Here is a 22,798-nt window from a genome sequence, read left to right on the forward strand (position 1 = left end):
TGCCTACAATAGGCAATAATTAGGCTGAAGCAGTTCACTGTAACGCATATACCAATTATAGGGCCCTCATTATGACTGGCCCGCTGTTTGGAGTAGTAATTATCCCAAGGGACAAATAACGATACTGCGGGGATTGTTATCGGTGGCAAAAAATAGCACCCATTTAAAGGCAAAACTTCCACACCGGTCAATGTCTGTGCTTCACAAGTAATTTAACATTACAGATGAGTCCACAAGCACTGTCCTATGAACATGAACGACTTCATTACTGAACAGTATTCTAATTTACTCCAGACCCAAGACTAGCACATCACAGTGCATACCTAAAAAGGTTAGATGTCACCCTGAGGCAAAAAAAACTACTTGTCCCAAAAACTAAATCAATTCTCAGCCTAAAACACTTTTCATCTTTTTGTAAATCCTTCCCATTTGCTTCCAATAAGTAACCCTGAATACTCCACACATCCTGTATATTTTCAAACCATAGAATACATGGGGGATGGCTTGTTGGACTCTGGGAGACCTTGGAATCAAAGCAATGAAGATTCATTTTAAGTAATAGAGCCACTGATGCCTCATCTGCCTTCCTCTTCACAGTTCCTACATTATCAGGATAAACTAAATATTGCAAACACAAGAAGATGATGGACAGAGCACTGACACTTCTCAGACACTCACCTCTAGTCAAAGATCTGGGTTGAATCCATCATCGTTCTTTAGCTCACTTCGCCACCCCAGTTGAGACCCAGCTATGTGCAAATCAGTCTTGACCCTGTGCCTCATGGTAACAGTCCAGCCCGACCTGCAAAGCCAGGTTAACCCGGGACCTGAACAAGCATCCTAGGACCAGTTTTGTAGTAAGACCCCTCATCAGGCAGGCAGAGTACAGTCCAGCAAGTGTCAGTCCTTCAGCAGCACAGCAGTCCTTCTTCGTGGCAGTGTATTCACAAGTCCAGCAGTATACTAAAGTGCTGGTGTCTGATGTACAGTATTTATACCCAGTGGAGTCTTTGAAGTGGGGAAGAAGCTTATAGAGGCATGCCTTTGAAGTGCGCAGATAGCCTGCCTTCCCTCTTCTCACTCCAGGCTAACTCCAGGGGCCATGCAGCCTTTTGTGTAGAGACAGGACAAAGCATAGTCAAGTGTAAGTGAAACTGGGCCCAGCTCCTCCATCCCATACTGCCAATGATGGCCCATCCACTCACACCTAAGCTCCCATTGTGGGTGGCTTTTGTTTAGAAGAAATACACAAAACCTATCTACCAACCACACCCAGTCATATGGCCAGAGAGGCCGCAGGCACCAAATAGATAATGCAGGAAAATGCCTACCTTCTAAGAGTGCCATTTTTAGAATTGTAATTGAAAATCCGACTTCACAATAACTTAGGGTTTTAAATTAGGATTCTAGAGACACCAAACTTGAACTGTTTTCCACTTCTCATTTGGCAATTACACTTATAACATGTAATAAAGCAACTCCAATGTTACCCTATGTGAGAGATAGGCCTTGCAGTACACCACCAAGACATGTAAAACTTGAAAGTACATGTCCAACCTTTCAAATACACTGCACTCTGCCATCTGGTTTGACAGGGCCTACACTTCAGGTGACTTATATGTTCTAAAAAGGAAGGTTTTAGGGCCTAGCAAAGGTCTACAGCATGCACTTTCATGGTTCATTGCATGATTTGGTACTGTGTTTGACACACATCTTTTCTTTAATTATGCTCATGATGTTATTACATATTGCTGATGGATTTCTTTTACGTTGTAGTTACACCTGGGATAAGGGCTGCTTGCCTGAAATGCATACATGTTGTTACTGTTAAGCAGTGTGAAATGTGATTTGAGCCATGCTGTAGAGATGAGCTTGAATAAAACTTTGTTTAGCATGGATGACTTGGCTAAAACTCAACATTTTCTTACAGGCTGTGCAACTCAGGTCTGGTGCGCTCCCCATCCACCAGCTAGTTCATGGAATTTTTACTGTGCTTGGGACAGACCACAAGTTGAGTGCTGTCCACCAAGATCCTGCCTTTGAGCATTCAAAAAGTATAATGCTGAAAATTCTGTGTGCATTCGACCATTTATTTAGTCAAAAGGTTTATTTTGCCAGGTTAAAATGGCAGTTTAAACTGCACACACAGGCTTTGCAATGACAGGCCTGAGACATGTTTAGAGGGCTACTTGAGTGGGTGGCATAATCAGTGTGCTGCAGGCCCACTAGTAGCATTTAATTTACAGGCCCTAGACACATATAGTACCACTTTAATAGGGACTTATAAGTAAATTAAATATGCCATTTGGGTATAAGCCAATATTACAGAGTTTAGAGGAGAGAGCATATGCACTTTAGCACTGGTTAGCAGTGGTAAAGTGCTCAGAGTCCCAAGGCCAGCGAAAATGAGGTCAGACAAAATGGAGGATTAAGACAAAATGTTGGTGGGGAGACCACCCTAAAGTGGATGGACCTAACACCTGTGCTTAAAGGCTTTATGGTTATATAGAAAGTTCCCAATTGGTAATTGACACCTTGTTTTGAGAATTTTGTTGACTTCCCAAAACTCTTGTAATTTTCTGTTCATTTTGGAATTGACATAAAGAAATTAACCAGTGCCTTCTGTTAGTTTGAGTCTAGTAGTTAGCAAACCAATGTTAACTTTTTACTAGTGACCAAAAAGCATTTCCCAATTTTTTTTTATATTTGAATTTGCATTTTAGGTTTATAAAGTGCACTATGCCCATGGGCGTTAATGTACTGCCACTGGAAAAAATGCTGAGAGAAAGCAAAGCACTGCGGTCAAGGATGGGAGAAAAGCCACATTTTGAGTTATTTGCAGAAGGTTATATAGGAGGTTAGACTCGCAATATGGAGGAGCAGAGTGTTCCACAATTTGGCCGTCGTAATAGAAAAGGAATGGCCGCCTCATCTGTTTTTCTGAAGTCTCGGAATGATCACCTTCCTCAGCGAGCTGGATTTAGGCGGTCTCTTAGGGGAGTACCAGTGAAATGCTGTCCTCGTGGTGTTGAAGAACTCATGGTCCCATTGACTATAAGAGGGGATGTTAGCTATAATGAACCCCAGGTTTTTTGCAATCACAACAGGAGTCGGTAATGGCACAAATATCTCTGCCCACCAAGATTCAGACCACAACAAATGGTGTGCCCCAAAGACCAGGATCTCCGCCTTTGCAGCAGTTAGTTTCAGACAGTTCTCCTTCATCCAGATGCTGGTATCTGTCATACAATTTGTGAATTTCTCTGCAGTTGGAACCATGTTGTTGGTAAATAAAACAATATTCTGGGTGTCTTTTGAATAGGACAGTGCCTGAAAGCTGAATGATCTCACTGGTTTTGCCAGGGTTACAACATAAAGATTAACCAGGGTGGGGCTAATGGAGGACCCCTGCGATACCACACAAAGGAGCTAGAAAGGTTCCGCCCTGAAGTCTCCACAGCTGACAGTTTGGGTCCTATTTGTCAAGAAGGAACCCAGGAGATCCAAAGCTGTATCCCTCAACCCCGCTTGACACAGTCTTTGCACCAAACTGGATGGGGATATTGTGTTGAATGTTTCTGAGAGTTCCTACATTACAAGGATGGATGCACCTCCTTGATCCACATGGCATCACATGGTATCTGCTGCTGCAACTAGAACTGATTCTGTGCTATGACCACTCCCAAAACCATTCTGCAATAGGTCCAGAAGGCCTTCGGTGTTAATAAACATTACCATTTCTAGGTTAACATATTTTTCAAAGATTTTGGCCGGTGCAGGCAGGAGTGAGATCGGTTGGAGATTATTAAATACTTCTGAATCTCCATTTGGTTTCTTTTTGAGGGGAATAACTATCACCTCCTTCCATAGTTGGGGTAACACTTATTATCTGATTACAAATCTTTTCCAGGAAGGTTGCAAACTGATCAGGTACAAGCTGTAAGACATTGGGAGGACAAGGATCACTTGGTGAACCTGATGTCCAATGCATGAGAAGATTTTTTACTATCAAGAAGGATATAGGGGGAATAGAGGACATCGTCATGATGGGAGTCCAATCATCAATATCCTCTCTGGCTATAGTAAGAGGAGAACTGTCCTGCTTAACCTTGAAACCAGTGTAGAGCTTCAAGATCCTCTCTCTTAAATACACTGCAGCATTGTTGCAGAAACATTGGGAATTCTCAAAGTGGAATTATTAATGATTTCGTAGTGGTTGCCAAGGTATAACTTAATATATCTTGAAATACTCTGTCACATGAAGTTGAGTTTATTCACACAGATAGACATTAGGAGGATTGTACTACTGTGGAAGAGTGCATGGGCCTCACTGAGCAGGTTGCAGGTTGTGGTAGGTGACTGCCGACAAGGGAAATAGGCCACCTAACACAGAAATATTGCAGGAACATTGAAAGTCCTTGTTTTCTGTGTAAAGCAGCAAAGCCTTCTGTATGACAGGTGTGCAAGTAATGGGTTATACGATTTACCTTAAGATCGATGTAAAATGCAGATGCACAAACCTATAAATATTTGATAATTTATGAAGCAGCATCCATTGCTTGCTATTCTTTGTATGTTGTAGAGAACTACCCTTAAACAGCAAATCATATATTTTCTTCTTTTCTAGGTGTTTTTTGGTGTTTTAGTCGGTGCTCTAAGCCTTGGACAGGCTTCACCTTGCTTGGAGGCTTTTGCTTCTGGCCGTGGAGCAGCAGCAAATATTTTTGAAACAATAGACAGAGTAAGTACAAATTTCCACGTTATAATTTTTGCTCAATTTGTGTTAGAGATAAAATCAAAAATTAACCCTTAAATATTTGTTTAGTTTAAAGATACATTTCAGAGATAGCATTCTATTACTCAAATCCTGTATTAATTTCTCTTAACTTACATCTTACTATAAGTTTTGCCCTCTGAGTCATCATCATTGTTACTCAGTACTTTCAATAACCTCAGCTATACTGAAAAACAGACAATTAAAAAAAGTGATGCAAATCTTTAAATTTTCAAACTTGTGGCATAATTGTTATTAAAGAGAAAACATGATAACTCTAGTACAAGCTTTCATAAGCATTCAGTGAGAAATCTCTTTTATAATATGGATTTCACCACCCCATCAAAGTTTTGTAAATATCTTGGAATTCAGCAATGTCTTTGGACATAGAATCAAGCTTTCCACAGCATATAGTATAGTGGTCAACCTTACAAGAATGGCAGCCATTGCAAACTTCCCTGAAAATTGATTCATCAGCCATGTCAGTTGAAAAATCAGCGCTAGTGAGACTCTGGTATCCTAATCCTAATTCCTTATTTGAACTATTTATCCAAGATAATTTCCGTCAAACAAAATCAAACGAGATCTGACTGGAGAAAGAAGTGGTATTCAATTTCACTTTGCAATGTGCACACAGTGAAGAGATTGATAAGTACCAAATTGAAATTTGAAATCCAAATTCAAACACGCAAACCTGTCATACCACATGTGTGCGGATAACAATCAGCTATACTTAAAAACATCCTACCCGGAGAATATCATCTGACTCAACAAACCTTGAATAAAAGCTGAATCCTGGCTTTCTCAAAACCACCTCAAACTGAACTCCCTGAAAACATAATTCCTACTCATCTCCACATTCCGCAGCAGCCCCTATTGAAGGATGGATCAACCACCTAGACACCCTCAATTGCAAACCTGTCATCATCAAATCCCTCAATTGCAAACCTGTCATCATAAAAATCTCAACATGCAAGCTCACACCATTTCAGCCACACACAGTACGTCTCTCCAACTCAACCTGCCACCACTCAAGGTGACCCTCAGTGCTGCAGCAAGACTGATAACAGGTATGAGATGTTTCAACCATATCACACCCTTTCTAAAGTCTCTCAGGTGCCTCCTACTTGAAGCCAGGATCCATCTGAAGATGGCTCCTGAGGCACAAAGCCCTACACTAAGATAAACATGGGTACCTAGGCACTAAAGATCACATTCTCGGGCAGCTGCTCCCTACGGAGTGCTTGCTCCCTCCTGCTAGAGCTTCCCAAATGCAGAGAAAAGGAGATCTATGCTGACACCTTCTCATGATCAAACCTCAGACTATGGAACTCTATCAAGTTTAGATTCGGTCAAACCTATCAATGTCTGCTTTCAAGACAAAGGTTAAAAGGATTTTACTGAAGCGAATCCTGTCATATCCAGCTGGATGAAATATGACCCAGGGACCGCCTTACACCACGGGTACCCTCTCGCTAAGACACGTATCCCATGAGTGTGGCTGTTGCGCCTCCAGTTGAGCAACCATGGACGACCAACTTAAAGTCCGGTGTTTGCTTTTCTTTTGCTTGCTAAAACAGGTTTATGTAATGGGTTATGACTCTTCCTTTGTACAACACCCTGTTACCCTTGGTCTCCGGTAGAGCGACCATGGATGAAGCTCCTGTCGTTTTGTATTCGGTTTGCTGTTTCTTGGTACCATATGTGATGTAACTGTCTATGGATTTTCCTCTGTACAGTGCTCTGATACTCTTGGGTCATGCTTGTGCTATATAAACCTTTCTAAATAAATAAACAAAATAAAATAAATTCCTTGTGATTACAGTGGTAAGTGATTGCCTTTCCAGTTCTCCATAGCACAGTGAGGGATGTTCAGAAGGGGATTATGACTTGCAATGGTCAAGTGCTGGAATTTATCTTATGGCATCTGCAGTTTCCAACATGAGTGGATATATCCCACTGCTAAATTGCAGGCCTTCAGAAGTCTAATGAGTGATATGATCAAAGGGAGTTATCACATCCAATTTTTACCTCTTAAAGTCACACCAGCTCTAAGTTAAGCCCTAATGGGTCCTCTTCTAGTATTAAAAGATTTTGAAGGTTTTTCAAATTGAAGAAAGTGGCACAGTTTCATAAAAGTATCTCTTTGAAAGATCTACCTGCTAGGCAATCAATACCACTATATGGATGCGCATTACCTGTAGACGACTGGTTGGATTGTCTCAAGAACTTAAAAAATGCTTCCCTGACCCAACAACCTTAGCACCTTTCAGTAATATGAGGTTATCATGCCACTTCCATGAATTCTTAGCACAAAGTACAAAAAGTGTCATTAGACTGGCAGGGGGAAAGTTTAAATTTTCCCACACAGAGAAATTCTGACCTTTCCACTATAGAGAATTTGAGATATTATCTTTGCATCCTGGATACTCACATTCAACTTTTTAAATAATGTCACAATTAAGTGCCAATTGTGATACAGAATTCACAAGATCATAGAAATATTAGCCCTTGCTTAGCAAGACCTCTGACCCAACCATATAAACACGCGCATAGAAACCCAATTTTCTGTGATCTCAGACAAGCGTTCTTGATTTCCAATGTACATTTTATTTAATGGGAAATGGAAAGAATTAGAATGATGCTACAAACAAAGACATTTTTCAATTCCAGTTAAATACCAATATATAACAAAAGCAGAAAGTTAAAGAGAGGTGGTCTCAAATGTGCCTCAGTCAGTAATTCCAAGACCATCCCAAGCATTTGTAGGTGTTCTTTAGTAGTGTGCCTGGATTCCATCATTAAACGTTCTCAGGCTGTTCATAAAATATATTCTATGCTCTGTATAGTGACCAGTCTGAAGACGTCTGACTGTGTCCTTATGTGGTTTTGAAAAAATTCTATTTCAAAAGCTATAAAATGTACTTGGTTCAGCATACATTGTTTAGTAGCCAAACAGCCTATTTAACATTATGGTATTTGTATTTTCCCTTCAGGAGCCTAGCATTGACTGCATGTCTGAAGAAGGATACAAGTTGGATAAGGTCAAAGGGGAGATTGAATTTCATAATGTGACATTTAATTATCCTTCTAGGCCTGAAGTTAAGGTAAATCATGTCCATCAATCAATGAATACATATTTTTAACCTAAACATTGTATGATTTGCACCTTTAAAGTAATTTGACAAATAAGTACGCTATTTTTCATTGCATGTTTATAACAAATAATAGGGGTGACCATTGACGTATTGAAACAAATGCAGGTTAAACAAAAACTAGATTTGAATAGTATAATGCAATGAATCATGCCATATAAATATCAACGAGGAAGGTAGGATTAACTCATCCGTTTTACCTTTATTAAACATCTAGTATCCAATTGAGCAGACCAATGATCATTAAAAATGTCATTTACATAATTGTTTGCTGAAGATATAGGACCTTATTTGGAGTTTAGTAAATGCCTATCAAAAGCCTTCCTCTGCTAGAGAAAGCTAGTGAACAATGTGCGGGAAACCAAGCCATTAAACCCATAGCAGAAAATAGTCCTGCTATAAATCCTGTGATTACGTTTTCATCGATGTCAAAGGGATAGCTTTGATCCCAGTCTATTAGCCCTTCTTGATCTTTCAACAGCTCATTATAGAAATAAAGATGGGGATATGCTATGCATTGTGAAAAAACCTATGGCCCTTTCCACTTAAGGTGATAGAATCCTCTACCCTTTTCCTGACCAACTAAAACCACTGGTGAGGGCTGATGCAGAATTCTTAATCAATCATGTCAATCACGTACGTCAGTGGTGCTAAACTTGTGGTCCTGAGACCCCTGGAGGTCCTAAAGCCTTCTCAGGGGATCTGTGACTGCTTAGAACATTAAATATCATTAACAGATTTATAAAGTGCATAAAAATGAAGAAGCAAGATATAAAATGTAAAAATTTAAAACGTTTTGTGAATGTAATTAATTTTGAATTTGAAGGCTAGAAATTAAGTTAGTATCCTCCGATTGACTGTGGGAGCAGTGCAAATGCATTAAACAGAATATATCATGGATGATAAGTGGCCTCCACTTGAATCTAGAAAAGTTCCAACCCTCCCATTAAAATTGTGATTAAAACAAAAAGGTTTTGTGAATTAAATATAATATTTCATTATTTGTGTATGTGTTTCTCTGTTTATTTCCATATTGTTTTTTAGTTCAAATCTTAGCCAGGGTCCCTGGCTTACAATATTGACTTAGTGTGGGATAGCACGAGAATACCCTTATGGGTGAAGGTGCACTATACAAATACAGATATCATACCACACAGCATAGCATAACATATTTTGCTATGAACCAGAATTGCTTGCAGATGTCATCCAATGTGACTTTCTGAATGGTTGTGCAGCTCAACATGAGGCAGTACATCATGGGCAAGGTTAAACATGTATTTGTTGAAGTTAGGCATTTGTCTGATCGGAAATGTGAATGCCTTTGGCTTACCCTGCATTGGCATGTGTTTTCACATTGTGTATACTGTGTCTTATGAAGTGGTTAAGTTGTGTGGTTCTTTGTATGGGGCTAAATTTGCTTGGAGAAATTGTGGTCGTGGTTTTTAGATTATGTCCAGATGTGGTATCTTTCTGGTGTAATGGGTTATGATTTAGAATAGGCTGTGATCCATGGCCTTTGCAGAAAGAGGTAGAGCTTTGCTTTTTGGATGGTGCTGGCTGGCTGGTTGTGGAAGGTGGCACATTCTCTTAGCATTCTACTTTCACTTGTCAATGGTGCCGGGAAGTCAAGTAGTTCTGTAGGTGTGAAGTTGTTTTTAGGTGTATGGGGCCTCATTTATGAAAAGTGACGCATCGCTGCGTGAAAACAGCGATGCGTCACTTTTCACTGCGCACTCCTTACGACATTCCTGATGCGTCATATTTAATGTATGACGCATCATGTCGCAAGGAGTTACAGATACGTCAGTATTTCTGACGTATCTGTAAGCGCAAAAGTGACGCATTGCTGGAGTGTGTCACAAAAGTGACGCAACTCCAGCAATGCGTCCTTTCACATGGGGAAAGCCCCATGTGAAAGGGCTTGCGTCAGTCTTACGCCTACTGTGAGGGAGGCGCAAGATTTTGACGCAACAGCGTCCCAAAAGTGACGCAGTGAAATCTCATAGATTTCACTGTGTCACTATTACGAGGCTTTTTGCGAGGGAACGCCCCCTCTGCATACATTATACCTGACGCAGGTATAATGTGGCGCAGGGGTTTAAAAAGTGACGCATCTACCTAGATGCGTCACTTTTTAAATATGGCGCAACGAGGCGCATTTTTTACACCGCTGGTGCGTCACAAAAAGTGACGCACCGGCGGCGCAAAACTGACGCAAGGCCTTCATAAATAAGGCCCATGGTCTTTTAGTCAGGTCGCAAAATGTATATATGTTGGTTCCACTTTAGTTCCTTGATTTAGTCCCTAGTATATCGTTGTGATACTTAATGTTGTTTTCTGGGTAAAATATGGTTTGTTGTTATATTGCATGACATTTTTCATACAAAGAAATTCTTTGTGTGAAAATCTCACACTAGAAAATGTCATTAGATATTTTCTGTGTGAACCATCTTTCTGTCGTGAAAATTATGTCAAATCATATCATGCAAATTTTCAGAACATTGCATTAATTTTGCGAATTATACTGGCATAATTAACATTTTGTGTAGGCCTAGTTATTAGACCTGTTATTGTTGAGGAAGGGAGCCATGAAGGCTTGGTGTGCACAGTAACAATGGAAAACTGAGATGCAGCCAGAGTAGTGTCTGAGATTCATTAACCCATTCAATCCATCACTTTTTTGTATACTTCAGTGTGACACCCTAAGTGGAGCAGGTATCACCAGCATTGGGTCCTGTGCACACTGTGCCATTGGAACCAAGGTATACTCAACTGATCAGCTCTAGTTAGAGTAAAACTGGTTGGGTTGCTTGTATTTCAGTTCAGGGAGGACCTGGCCTGGCAGTTCTTGCTTAACTGTTGCTATTGGAGCAGGGATAAGACTGATTTGTCTATGGCTGGGGCCAAACTGAGATGGCATGGTGTGCAAAATAACGATGGACTGAGATGCCACCATGAGTAATTACCAGTAGTTGAGATTCATTTAAGCACTCCTCCCATCCTTTTTCTGTATACTTCAGTGCAACCCCCAAAGAGGGAGGGACACCCCCAGAAGTTGTTCCCTTTCCCACTGTGGCACTGAAACCAAGCTATACTCGACCAGTGATCTCTAATAGTGGCAAAACCAGCTTTGGGTTGCTTGTATTCCTTTTCACAGAGGTCCTGGCTTGGCAGTTCTGTCTGGACTGTTCCTAATGGAGCCGGTTAAGATTAATTTGCGTATGGCTAGGCCCAAACTGAGGTGGCATGATGTATAAAATAACGATGGACATGTGTGTAGCCTGAGTTATCACCAAAGGCTGAGATTAATTGAAGCATTTCATTAATCACTTTTTTGTAAACTGCAGTGCAAAAACCCAAAGAGGAATGGGTATAACCAGATGTGGGTAATGTGCAGATTGTGCCACTGGAACAGAGCTAGCTATGCCCTACTAATGAAGTATAACTATTTCAGCACAGCTGTCTCACACAGGCAGCATTTATAGGATTATGCAGTTAGGGAGTCAGTGGATTACAAATAACACTTTAGGGCTCATTATGATGTTGGGTGGAAAGTCTCTGCCTGAAACCATCTCGGATTCGGGACCGACCGACTTTTGGTCAGTGGTTCTGATGCGACTGAACATTTATTGGCCGGATTCCCAATTGTTTCTTATGGGAACTCGTGTTACGCCCAAGAACCGGCCGTAACACAGGCTCCTATAGGGGAAATGGGGAGGGGGGTGTAAAACCCTGCACCCCATCGCAGGCACCCCATGGTGCCTGCCACACAGTGCAGGGTTTTGCAGGGGAGTGCCTTAGCTACCTCCTAGGTCACCAACCGTAGGCTGCGGAAACTGCCATTGTAATCCCAATGGTGGAAAAGCGTCCATAGGGAGTTACGGTGTGGTTCCAATCGACAGGAATACTCCTCGAGTCGGTCGGAACAGAGTCAGAATGAACAGCCAGTTTACGTTCCGACCACAAACATCGTAATCGGGCGGTCGGACTGTAAACCGGCTGAGTCAGATGGAAGGGCTCCGACGCGGTTGGGAAGATTCTGACAGTTGGGCGGAGGATTTCCGCCCAACATCGTAATGAGCCCCTTTATGTCCAATATTTAGCCAATTGCTTCTACACCAGGAAAATACTCATGTCCATAGCCCTGAACTATCATTAAATTACCATGTTGCCTCAGTCTTTTTGCGAAGTTTTACTTTCCTATGGTTAGCATGCATCCATTGTGATGAAGGCCCAGGTCCTCTGCTACATTGTTTTGAAAAAGTCAGACAGTGGGTGGCCTGATGTACATGATGTTTAAAAATGAAACAGAAAGCTGTTCCAACTTGTGTACTATTGTATACTATTGATGCATCATTATAATTAAAGGTTCTGATGATTCGGAAAATTTGAAATTAAATGTTTTAGCTTTGAACAAAATATCTGGAAGGCATGTTGATAAGGATAATTTTCAACTCTTTTTTTCAGATTTTAGATAATCTTAGCATGTTTGTTAAATCTGGGGAGACAACAGCTTTTGTTGGACCAAGTGGAGCTGGGAAAAGCACTTCTGTGCAACTCATACAGAGATTTTATGATCCAGAAGGAGGCATGGTGAGTCCATATGTCCACACGGCATCCCTAATAAAGTAAAACTGGGGATAATATTTTAACACAGTTCATCGTCAATTTTGTATTCAATAAATAAATAGAAGGACAAAAGCGTTATCTCACGTTTCATTACATATTTTCTTTTAGTCTAACTATAAACTCTGTCACCATGACTGTTCGACTGCACTCTGATTTCTCACAACCTTTGCAAAACAAAAGTTTATTCTCTTTGTTAACATATGGCATGGAGATTTGTGCATTTTATTATGTATTTAATTTTTGTCGCTATTTGCTCATTAGGTACATTGGCAGAACTCAGCACTGACTGCCTGGGTAGTATCTTGGCGCAAGAAAAATTGTCTGACAACAGGGATTACAAAATGGAAGTTACAGTGTGAAAAGTAGGCCATGTGAGGTGTGTAGCTGTCTGGTGCTTTCCAATATACTTAATTGCCTGCGTGAAGAAATGCCAGATCGTCAAGGTGAGGACGCACTTGGCATAACCTCCTATGCTATGTGGACAGTAGACAATAGGACAGTAGCGTAGATATATGTGAAATCTCTCGCTGAAGAGCACATGGGTGTGATTTCTTGATTTTCCAATTAAGGAAAGAGGCACAGGGCCCACTTCATAGAAGAACTTATGACTTGTAAGGTTAGGAGTGCGTCGTCTCTGCAATCGGGGCTGAGTCTCTGCACTCAGGGTGAAATTACCACACAGGGCACTCTCTGCAGTGCGGCATGTGGAGCTTCTGCCCCGAGTGAGGAGATTCTGCCACAAGTGCAGCATTTCCACGCGAATCTAAGACTCCACACTAGTCACTTTGCAAGTCGGAAATCCTTTTGTGATTCGAGCCCACAATGTACAGGGACTTCAGCTAAATCCTCTTGGAAAGATAGGACACTTAAATGGGTGAGGACATCTGGAGGAAGGAGTTGAAGTTTACAGAGTCTCTGTCAGAAGTAGTCTATGGTATTACAGATTGTCTGGAGTCTGTGAATGTGGAACATTATAATATTGAATTAGGGAATGTTACTGTAGATGACTACAGAGGAGGAGAGGGTGCTGTGCCCAATGGTTTAAGTCTGAAAGATCATGTTGGACAACACTTTTTATTGTTTGTACATAGATGAAACAAATATTCATGACCTAGTTGACGTGGTTTAATGAAAAGTTTGGCACTGAGATTCTTGATTTCAGTGGGGAGACTTGGACAGAACTTTGAGGTAAAGAAGGCAAAAGGATGGGTCACATTCACTGGTATGCTTTCTAAGTAACAAGACTGCAGCCTGAGAATGAAGACTGCAGTCTGATCCCCATTCATTATGAGCTCCATGAGTACATCCAGCTTCTATGAAGTGACAAAGGTGTCTTTTGTTCAAAAATAGGTGTACCCAAATAATCTTGTCCATTGAAAGAGCAGGTGCAGCTGTATAAAAACAGATGAAAGACAAAAACGAGCCCTATGTTGTGTTGCACACCAGGGCCCGTGATGTGGATGTGTGAAGGTAAGGAAAACATTGGCAAGTTTTATATGAGAGAGATCAGAAGGTATTTGTTGTCATTGTCTTGGATGTTATTTAACTGCAATTTGGTCTTGAAAAAGCCCCCCAGTTAGTGCTAACTAGGTGTTTATTGAGACTTGCATGGTAGAGCAAATTAAATCGCGGGGGGCAATTCTTGAGATCATTTGGTCTTAGTGAAATTTATTTAAGTATGTAAGTGAGAACCACCTGCTTGCTCAGTTGAAGAGTCTCTCATGAGGGCAGTGAGGGGTTGAGTGGAGGAGTGGCTAAGTGCAAGAGAATATGTTTGACTAGGGAAAGGTGACAGAAGTCAGATTTCTAGATCTTGGAGGTGATGAGAAAATAGTGGACTAGCATGGCTGAGCAAGGTAGGAATGTAGAGAAGAAGCTGCAGTATTGTGTTTTGGTGCGTAGAATTCAAAATGATTGCCTTTTCAGGGGATTAGAACAATGTCTCTGAAGCTGCACTAGATAAAGAAAAACTTAGTGGAGAGCAGGGTATTTCCAAAAAACCTGGATTAGTTTCTTTAAGTTGACAGAATGTTCATTATTAGTAAAAGTGCTTAGTGGAGACCTTATGGAGACATATGTTTCAGTATTTCGTTAGATGAAGGGCATTGATACGGGGCCTTAGACATTAGGTTGTGTGCCAAGTGGAGCCCAAGGGAAAGAATTGGGAACCAAATTAGGCCAAATAAGTGTACAGCATTTAAAAGGCTGGTTGAGGGGAGGACATTGGTGTGGGCTCTAAACACAAGGGCCTAGATCAAGGAATAACCTACTCCCAAACATTAGAGTGTGGGGAGCACATTACATAAGCATGAAGTCTGTTGGTGGAAATGCAGATCTGGACTCTGAGGGGCCTAGTCACAAAAATTAATTTACACATGAGTAAATCTACAAGTGTAAGACCCTGTTGTACATCCAGTACCACACATGGCCAACCACTATAACACCCTCCCTTAGAACATAGTGAAGGCATAGACATGAATTAGAACCGCATAGCAAATAATTTGTAAATAAATTGTGTATTTTAAGTTTTTATACATACATTTATTTAATGTTAAAATAATTATACATAAATAAAAATAAATATTATTTCCTATTTTAATAACTTTTTTTTAAAACAAAGCTAACTTTAATTTTCAAAAAAATATTGAAGTAATGTAAATTCATTGTATACATAACTTTTTGTAGGGTTTAATATGTAATAAGGAAATACAAACACTTTATTTTAGATCGGATTTATTTTTAAATACAACTTTAAAAAATAATTTAATTGCAAATAACTTTATTAAATATGTAATTAAGTCAATATTGTAAAGTACAACATTTCCACATGTAGGCAGAGTTCTTTGCAACTGGGACAGAGCTCTCTTTATGGTCAACTGTAAGATAAATTAAAAAAAAATTATAAACATAGAAATTCATAAGAATATTTTATCCTAAATGTTAATGGAAATTCATTTTATAGTATGCGGAACATAAGATTAAAATGCTAAGGCACTATTAACCTAATTTTTAATGAAATACACAATTGATAAAACAACTAAAATAAAATATTTATATTGCCTTATGATGTAATAAACACAATTACTAAATGTTACCTATAGAATTCATTTACATTAATTACATTTTTTTTAAATTACATATATTGATACATTTAAAAAACTCATGAAAATATTTTCCCATGAAATAGTATTTATATTGATATTGCTAGATAATTTTCTTTTCATTTATATTGAAAAAAAAAAAAATATATATATATATATATATATATTGAAATAAATGAATTCATTTTAATAATACTTCCTATGAAATTCAATTTTAAGTCCCTGACTCTATTATTATTATTATTTTATTATTTTATTTTAAGTATTTGTAGAGCGCAACTGATACCTTGCAGGCTTCCTGGCGCTGGAGAATACTCTGCTGAAGGAAAGACCGGGGTAGTTAGCAGGCGAGCGGAATTTTAGGGGAATAGCCAGGTCTTGATACGTTTCCTGAATGGAAGAAGTTGTGAGATCTGGCGTATGTCAATGGGCAAGCTGTTCCATAATTTGGCCGCTGCGACCCTGAAGGATCTGCCCCCGGTTCTGGTTTGGTTGAATCTGGGCACCTTTACCAGACGGGCTGATGAAGATCGTAGGTCTCTGGTGGGAGTGTACCACAGAAACAAAGCTTGCAGGGGTCTGGGCCCAAGTCCATGCAGAGCCTTAAAGACAATGCAGAGGGACTTGAATGCCACATGCTGCTTTAAGGGAAGCCAATGTAGCTCGGCCAGGGCTGCTGTGGCCGAAGACCTTCTCGTCCAGCCAAGAGCCAGCTTGGCGGCGGCAGATTGAATTCTATGAAGTCGGTCCATCAGCGTGACTGGAGATTCAAGGAGCAGGGCATTACAATAGTCGAGGCGACTGAGTATTGTACACCTGACTATCGACGCCCGGGCTTGTGCCGGGAGGAGTGGCATGATTTTACGCAGGGAGCGTAGCAGGGCTGTGCAGATCCCCACTGCTTTTGCTACCTGGGTTTCCTATTATGTTCTATGGGAGGGTAGTGCTGTGTCAGTGATTGGGTGATTGGTTATATGTCTTGCTGAACTTATACCCAAAATGTTGTGTTGCTCTCTACTGAAGAAGGAAAACTGACCTGAAAAACATGTCTAGAGATACACAGCACTGGCTGCACCAACAAGGGTGAAAAACTAAAGAGTACTGCTGAAGTGTTATGATGTACTGCATTTACCATGATGCATCAGGGCAAACTGAGTGCTGGGATGTAAGGCAATGTGCTCCCATTCTCTTTTTGTTACTAAATTTACTCCAGGTCTGAGATGCAGTATGTCTACTACCGTTTTGGGGGCATATTAGCAACGGCCAAAGATAATTATCGCTGGCCATGCTTAGCGATAATTAGATTATCGCAGGCTATCTCTGCTTTTTATAGCTCTGGTAGCGCGTAATTAACAACGGTTTAATCCAGGGGGATAAAAAATTCAGAGATAGCGAGGTTATCTCCCTTTTGCAGAGAACATCGCTGGTTTTCCAGCGATGTTCCCTGCAAAAGGGCGATAACCTTGCTGATGTAACCCACAGGGTTGTATCAGCACAATCCACCCCCTATGTTAGGGGTGGCTAAATCAAGACTTTAGCAGACGTTAATTTTTGGAGAAAACAGCAGTTTTCTCCAAAAACTAACGTCTACTAAAATGCTAGGGCATCCTTGCTGATAGCGCGCAGCCGCGCTATTGATGCCCTGACATGTAGTGTATGTCAGGAACGCCCACTTTGCATCTCATTAGACATGCAAAGATAGGCGTAGTGCAAAAGGGTGCTAACATACGATTATGCATGTTAGCACCCTCTTGTAAATATGGCGATATTTTTATCTCCGCTTCTTTGGCTTTTTAAGCCAAAAAGGCGTAGATAAAACCCTTGTAAATATGCCCCTCGCTCCTTTTTGGCTGTAGTAATAGTACATTGTCTATATCAATATTCCAGAACGTGGTCCAGAAATCCCCAGGCACTAAGGACTTTGTCACTGTGCCAAACCAGGACAGAAAGGCAGTTGGACTGCAACCACCGTGCAACCCTCTGTCATTAGCTTTTTATAACATATCTGATCATTGATGAATATTTTTGAATACAAAAATTAGTAAAGTAAAAAGTGGCTTGCACCTTTTCACTTACGTACTTTAATAATAATAAAAAACAAGTGAGATTATTAGCTTCCATAAACCCTTCTATATAAATCCAAACCAATAATTAGAACAGAGGACTCCAATTAAAAAAAAAGAATATGAATATATTTAGGCAGCTTTGATTAACATGTTTCAATGAATAGTAACATGAATAAATGTACATTTCATAGTCATCATTCTAGTTTAAACAGCTAATATGTAATTGAAAAAGTGGAAAATATGAAAGAAATCAACATGATGATTAAGACAGTAACTTTAGAAGTGCAAGTTGTGAATAGCAATGAGGTTACTCTTTTGTGAAGGATATCTATCCCACCCAAAAGCCCACTTTAGCCCTCCTTTCCAACTGGCATCTCTGGTTTCAATTCCCACTGCCTAATAACAATGTAGGTGGCCGGTATTGAATCCGGGTGGTCATTCCAGCTGAATTCCGGTCAGTCGGAGGCCCCAAAGTAACCCTGAGGAAGGCGTTTCCGCCATCGGGATTTCATTGTCGGTTTCCAACAGGCTTTCCATGTCGGGCTTTCTGACATGGAAAGCCTGTCGGAAAGCAACTTTGATGGCCCCCTAGACACCCTATCCCTCCACGGCCTCCGGTTCGGTGCCCCCTGTTAATCCCTGCACTGTCTGACAGGCAAATTAAGGTGCAGGGATTAACAGAATCTCCCATTTCTCCATGCGAGCTTGTGTTACGGCTGGGTTATGTAAGGTTGCATTGTAATGGCGGTGCCGGGACCGCCGACCGGAGGTTGGTTGGTACAGAGACTGGGTAAAGGTACATAAACATCCCTACCTTCAGTGTTAGATGAGATGTGTCAATATCTCATCCATCTTGTTAGAGGAATTTAATATTTACTTAAAAAAACAAAGGTTAAAGTAACATGAGAATTAGGTGAATACATAACAGTAACGGTCGGTGGTGGGAGTGCTGCCAGGCGGTGACGTGGGGCGGGGAAGGGGCAGGGTGGTGGGGGGTAGTAAACTACGGAATACGGTCAAATACAGGTAAGTAAACATATAAATAAATAAAACGTATTTCGTTGCACGTACTGCATTGCCAAATTCGATGCAGTGTGTGCAACAGAATTCGTTATATTTATTTATATGTTTACTTACCTGTATTTGGACATATCTTGTAGTTTACTACCCTCCACCCTGCCCCTCCCCTCCCTCACACCACATCACCACCCGGCAGCACTCCCAGCACCGACCGCTACTGATACATAAGTTACAACATTAACTTTTTAAACAAAAACAAAATCACAGAAAATCACCAGTTATAGTTAGCAAAGCTAACTACAACTTTTGCCCTTGCCATGCACTGCTTATGACCTTTGTTTTTTTCAGGGAATTTCATTTTTTTTTAACCAAAACAGTTCTTTTATCACACTCAACTATAACGTTACTTTATCCTTTGTTTTTTTCAGTGTATTTCTTGAGTTTTTTTGTGTAAAGTAATATTTTACTACCATACGTAAAGCCAACCCCAACTGCGTGAGTCCTTTGGCCATGCATGGCTGGGAGATGTGCGCAGGGCCTAGCCGCAGCAAACCCCCTGTAGTGAGGTCCATCAGGGTCCGCTCTGAATCTTCATTTTAGTTTCACGTTTTAGTTTGGCTTTTTTAATGGTGATTTTTTACATACCTTACACTTACACAATAATGTACAAAGAAGCTATAATACATGCAGTTCATTGGTTAGTAAGTATTATTATCATGTTATTTATATACTCTGTCCAAGGCTAGGCACACAGAGCCGATGCCTTTAGATTTACATTATCTGGTTGGAGACAGCGGTGGGCCTCTAGACAAACCATTGCATCAGGTCTGCACCTTTGACACAATGCAATTGGAACAGTGCTTTTATTGTATAAACAGCCTTTGTGCTACATTCGGCAGAGAAGCACTTAAGCTGGGATTGTCCTGGAATGCTGTGCACTGTGACTGAGATGCAACCCTGCTGACACTGACCTCTATCCTGCAAAGGACAGTAGCCTGCTCTACATCAAACGGCTTCCTGGTACATCAAATCCAGGTATGGAGTGTTAGGCTATCCCAAAGGAACTGGAAGAGGCTACATTCACTTTGAGTGTACCACTCCCACTCAATAGTATGGGTAGTATTAGATAGGAGTATGATGGCATAGTTACATTATCATGGTTTAATTGATTGCTTTTTCACAATTCTTGTAATGCTGCTTACAATGCTTTGTTTTATTTGCATAATAATCACAACTCACACTTTTTATACAAGGATACGACTGTTTCAATATATGTTTGAAAATACATTTTTTTGTCTTTCTTGTGTTCATCTAGAGCATGCAAAAGTAAAAATAAAAGGGTAGATCTGTTTCCATGACTTCCTTGGGGAATAAGAGTAGTCATGTTCTAAGTTACTGACACCATCTGGTACCCTTTTAAGGGTTAACGGCTCAGATGGGGCACTGGGAGCTAGCTTTGAATTGGGACAACATTTTCTGACGATATGTGCTAACTGAGTTCCTATATTCTGAAGTTCATGATGTCCAGATACACAGTCCTACTTAATTCATAGGAACCATATAACATTCCCACAGGCAGCCAACCCCACACTGCACACAGCCTTTGGCTGTGCACAGCAGGGAGTTGGCAGAGGGCTTGGCCTGCGCCCAACACAACCAGAGCTACAGTGTGGAACTAAACGGGCAGGGTTTTTAAGTAATTTGACACCTTTATATATTGAGCAGCAATTACATGGGAGAACCATGGGCTCTGCTTTCAGAACAGTAGATGACAAGAAAGGACCCACTTGTCTTGAACAGTCGCTATAGAAGTGAATGTGTCCAATGAATCAACAATGCTATCACCTCCATCAAGGGTTTCCAATCGTTTTTCATGTGCGATGTAAAGAAAGCACACTCTCCATCAGCCTATGCATATTACTAAGGTGGAAGGGGCTGGGCCAATGGGGCAGAGCTCATAGGTAATTTGGCTCCTTTGCATACTCAGCAGCATTTAAAAGGGAGAACCATGGAGATGACGTGAAAGAACTCACTCTTCTTGGACAGTGACTACCGATGAGATTGCACTCCAATAAATCAACAATGCGTTCACGTCCATCAAGGATTTCAGATAGTTTTTCAACATGCAATTGTGAAGAAAACACACTGTCCATAAGCCTGTAAAATGACGGGAACACCAATGCATATTACTAACTTGAAAGGGCGGGGCCAAATGGACGAAGCTTGTAGGTGATTTCCTGCCTCTGCATACTCAGCAACAATTAGAAGGGAGAACTGTGGACTGGACTCTGCTATCAGCCCAGGAGATGACAATAAATAACCCACTTGTCTTGGACAGTCACTACAGAAGAAATTGCACACCAATAAATCAACAAAGCAGTCACCTCCATCAAGGATTTCAGATCAATTTTCAATGTGAAATCGTAAAGAAAACACAGAATGTCCATCAGCCTGTAAAATCGAAGGAACACTGTTGCATACTACTAACATGGTAAAGGTGGGTTCAAATGGGCAGAGCTTGTAGGTGATTTGGTACCTTCTCATATTCAGCAGCAATGAAAAGGGAGAACCGTGGACTTTGGTCTCAGAGCAGAAGACGACAAGTAAGAACCCACTCGTCTTGGACAGTCACTACAGAAGAGATTATGCTCCAATAAATCAACATTGCTTTCACCTCCATCTAGGATTTCAGAATTTTTTTCGACGTGCATTTTAAAGGAAAACACACTGTTCATCAGCCTAGAAAATGGCTGGAACACCAATGCATACTCCTAACTGGAAGGGGGGAAGCCAAATGGACAGAGCTTGTAGGCGATTTGCTGCCTCTGCATACTCAGCAGCCATTAAAAGGGAGAACTGTGGACTCTGCACTCAGACTAGGAGAATGCAAGAAAGAACCCACTTGTCATGGACAGTTAAAACAGAAGAGATTGCACTCCAATAAATCAACAATGCATTCACCTCCACCAAGGATTTCAGATCGTTTTTCAACATGCAATTAAAGAAAACACACAGTGTCCATCAGCTTGTAAAATGAAAGGAACACCATCGCATACTGCTAAATGGAAGTGGCTGGGCCAAACGGGCTGAGCTTGTAGATGGTTTGGAATCTTTGCATACTCAGCAGCAATTAAAAGGGAGACTAGAAGACGACAAGAAAGAACCCAAGTATCTTGGACAGTCCAGAAGAGACTGCGCAACAATTCACTCAGCTCCATTAAGGATAATTTTTTAACATGCAATTGAAAAGGAAACACACTGTCCATCAGCCTGGAAAATGATGGGAACACCAATGCATACTTCTAACTGGAAGGGGCGGTGCAAAATGAGCAATGCTTGTAGGTAATTTGGTGAGTTTGCATACTCAGCAGCAATTGTAAGGGAGAACCGTGGACTGTTTGTTTTATAATGGGGATGGGGCCATGTGGCCCCCTTCTCTGAGCCTATTTTGTACCCAGAGACCCCATCCACTGGGGCCTGAGCATCGGAATATTCCTCACCCACATCATCAACTCCTCCATTGCTTCGCAATCGTCCCAGAGGACTGGAAACATGCTGAAGACTCAGCCCTTCTCCAAAACTCACTGAAAGAGGATCGACCTCTGCCCTATCTCTACTACTGCACCTAGCCAAAGTTATAGAGAAGGCAATCAACCATCAACTCACCAGCCACCTGGGACTTCGCAATCTTCTCAACCATACCCAATCCAGCTTTTGCAGAATCCATAGCACAGAGACAGCACTGATTGCTGCCACATATGAGATGTGCTCTGTTCGACACTGTATCACACTCGAGCCTCATCAAAAGACTTCACACAACAGGCATCCAAGGACCAGTCCGTGAATGGATATGCTCCTTCCTCACAGGAGGAACTCAGAGAGTCAGACTCCCACCCTACACATCAAAGCCCAAGGACGTGATCTATGAAGTCCCTCAAGGATCATCTCTCAGCCCCAATCTGTTCCACATACATGATCCACTCGCTGACATCCTCGGATCTCAGTGCATCTCCATCCTTTTGTACGCCGATGAAAACACCCAGCCCATCCTCT

General features: G+C 41.0%; 1 protein-coding gene across 1 annotated transcript in view; it reads left to right on the forward strand.

Moving 5' to 3' along the window:
- Nucleotides 1–22,798, forward strand: part of ABCB11 (ATP binding cassette subfamily B member 11) — a 404,070-nt gene that overhangs the window by 217,196 nt on the left and 164,076 nt on the right. The window contains exons 12-14 of the mRNA XM_086948098.1: nucleotides 4,628–4,741; nucleotides 7,771–7,881; nucleotides 12,397–12,522. Coding sequence (XP_086804224.1) covers nucleotides 4,628–4,741; nucleotides 7,771–7,881; nucleotides 12,397–12,522 — 351 coding nt within the window. The remainder of the gene's footprint in view (nucleotides 1–4,627; nucleotides 4,742–7,770; nucleotides 7,882–12,396; nucleotides 12,523–22,798) is intronic.

This window comes from Lissotriton vulgaris, unplaced genomic scaffold, assembly GCF_964263255.1.
Source record: "Lissotriton vulgaris unplaced genomic scaffold, aLisVul1.2 SCAFFOLD_1578, whole genome shotgun sequence".
NCBI classification, from domain to species: Eukaryota; Metazoa; Chordata; class Amphibia; order Caudata; family Salamandridae; genus Lissotriton; species Lissotriton vulgaris.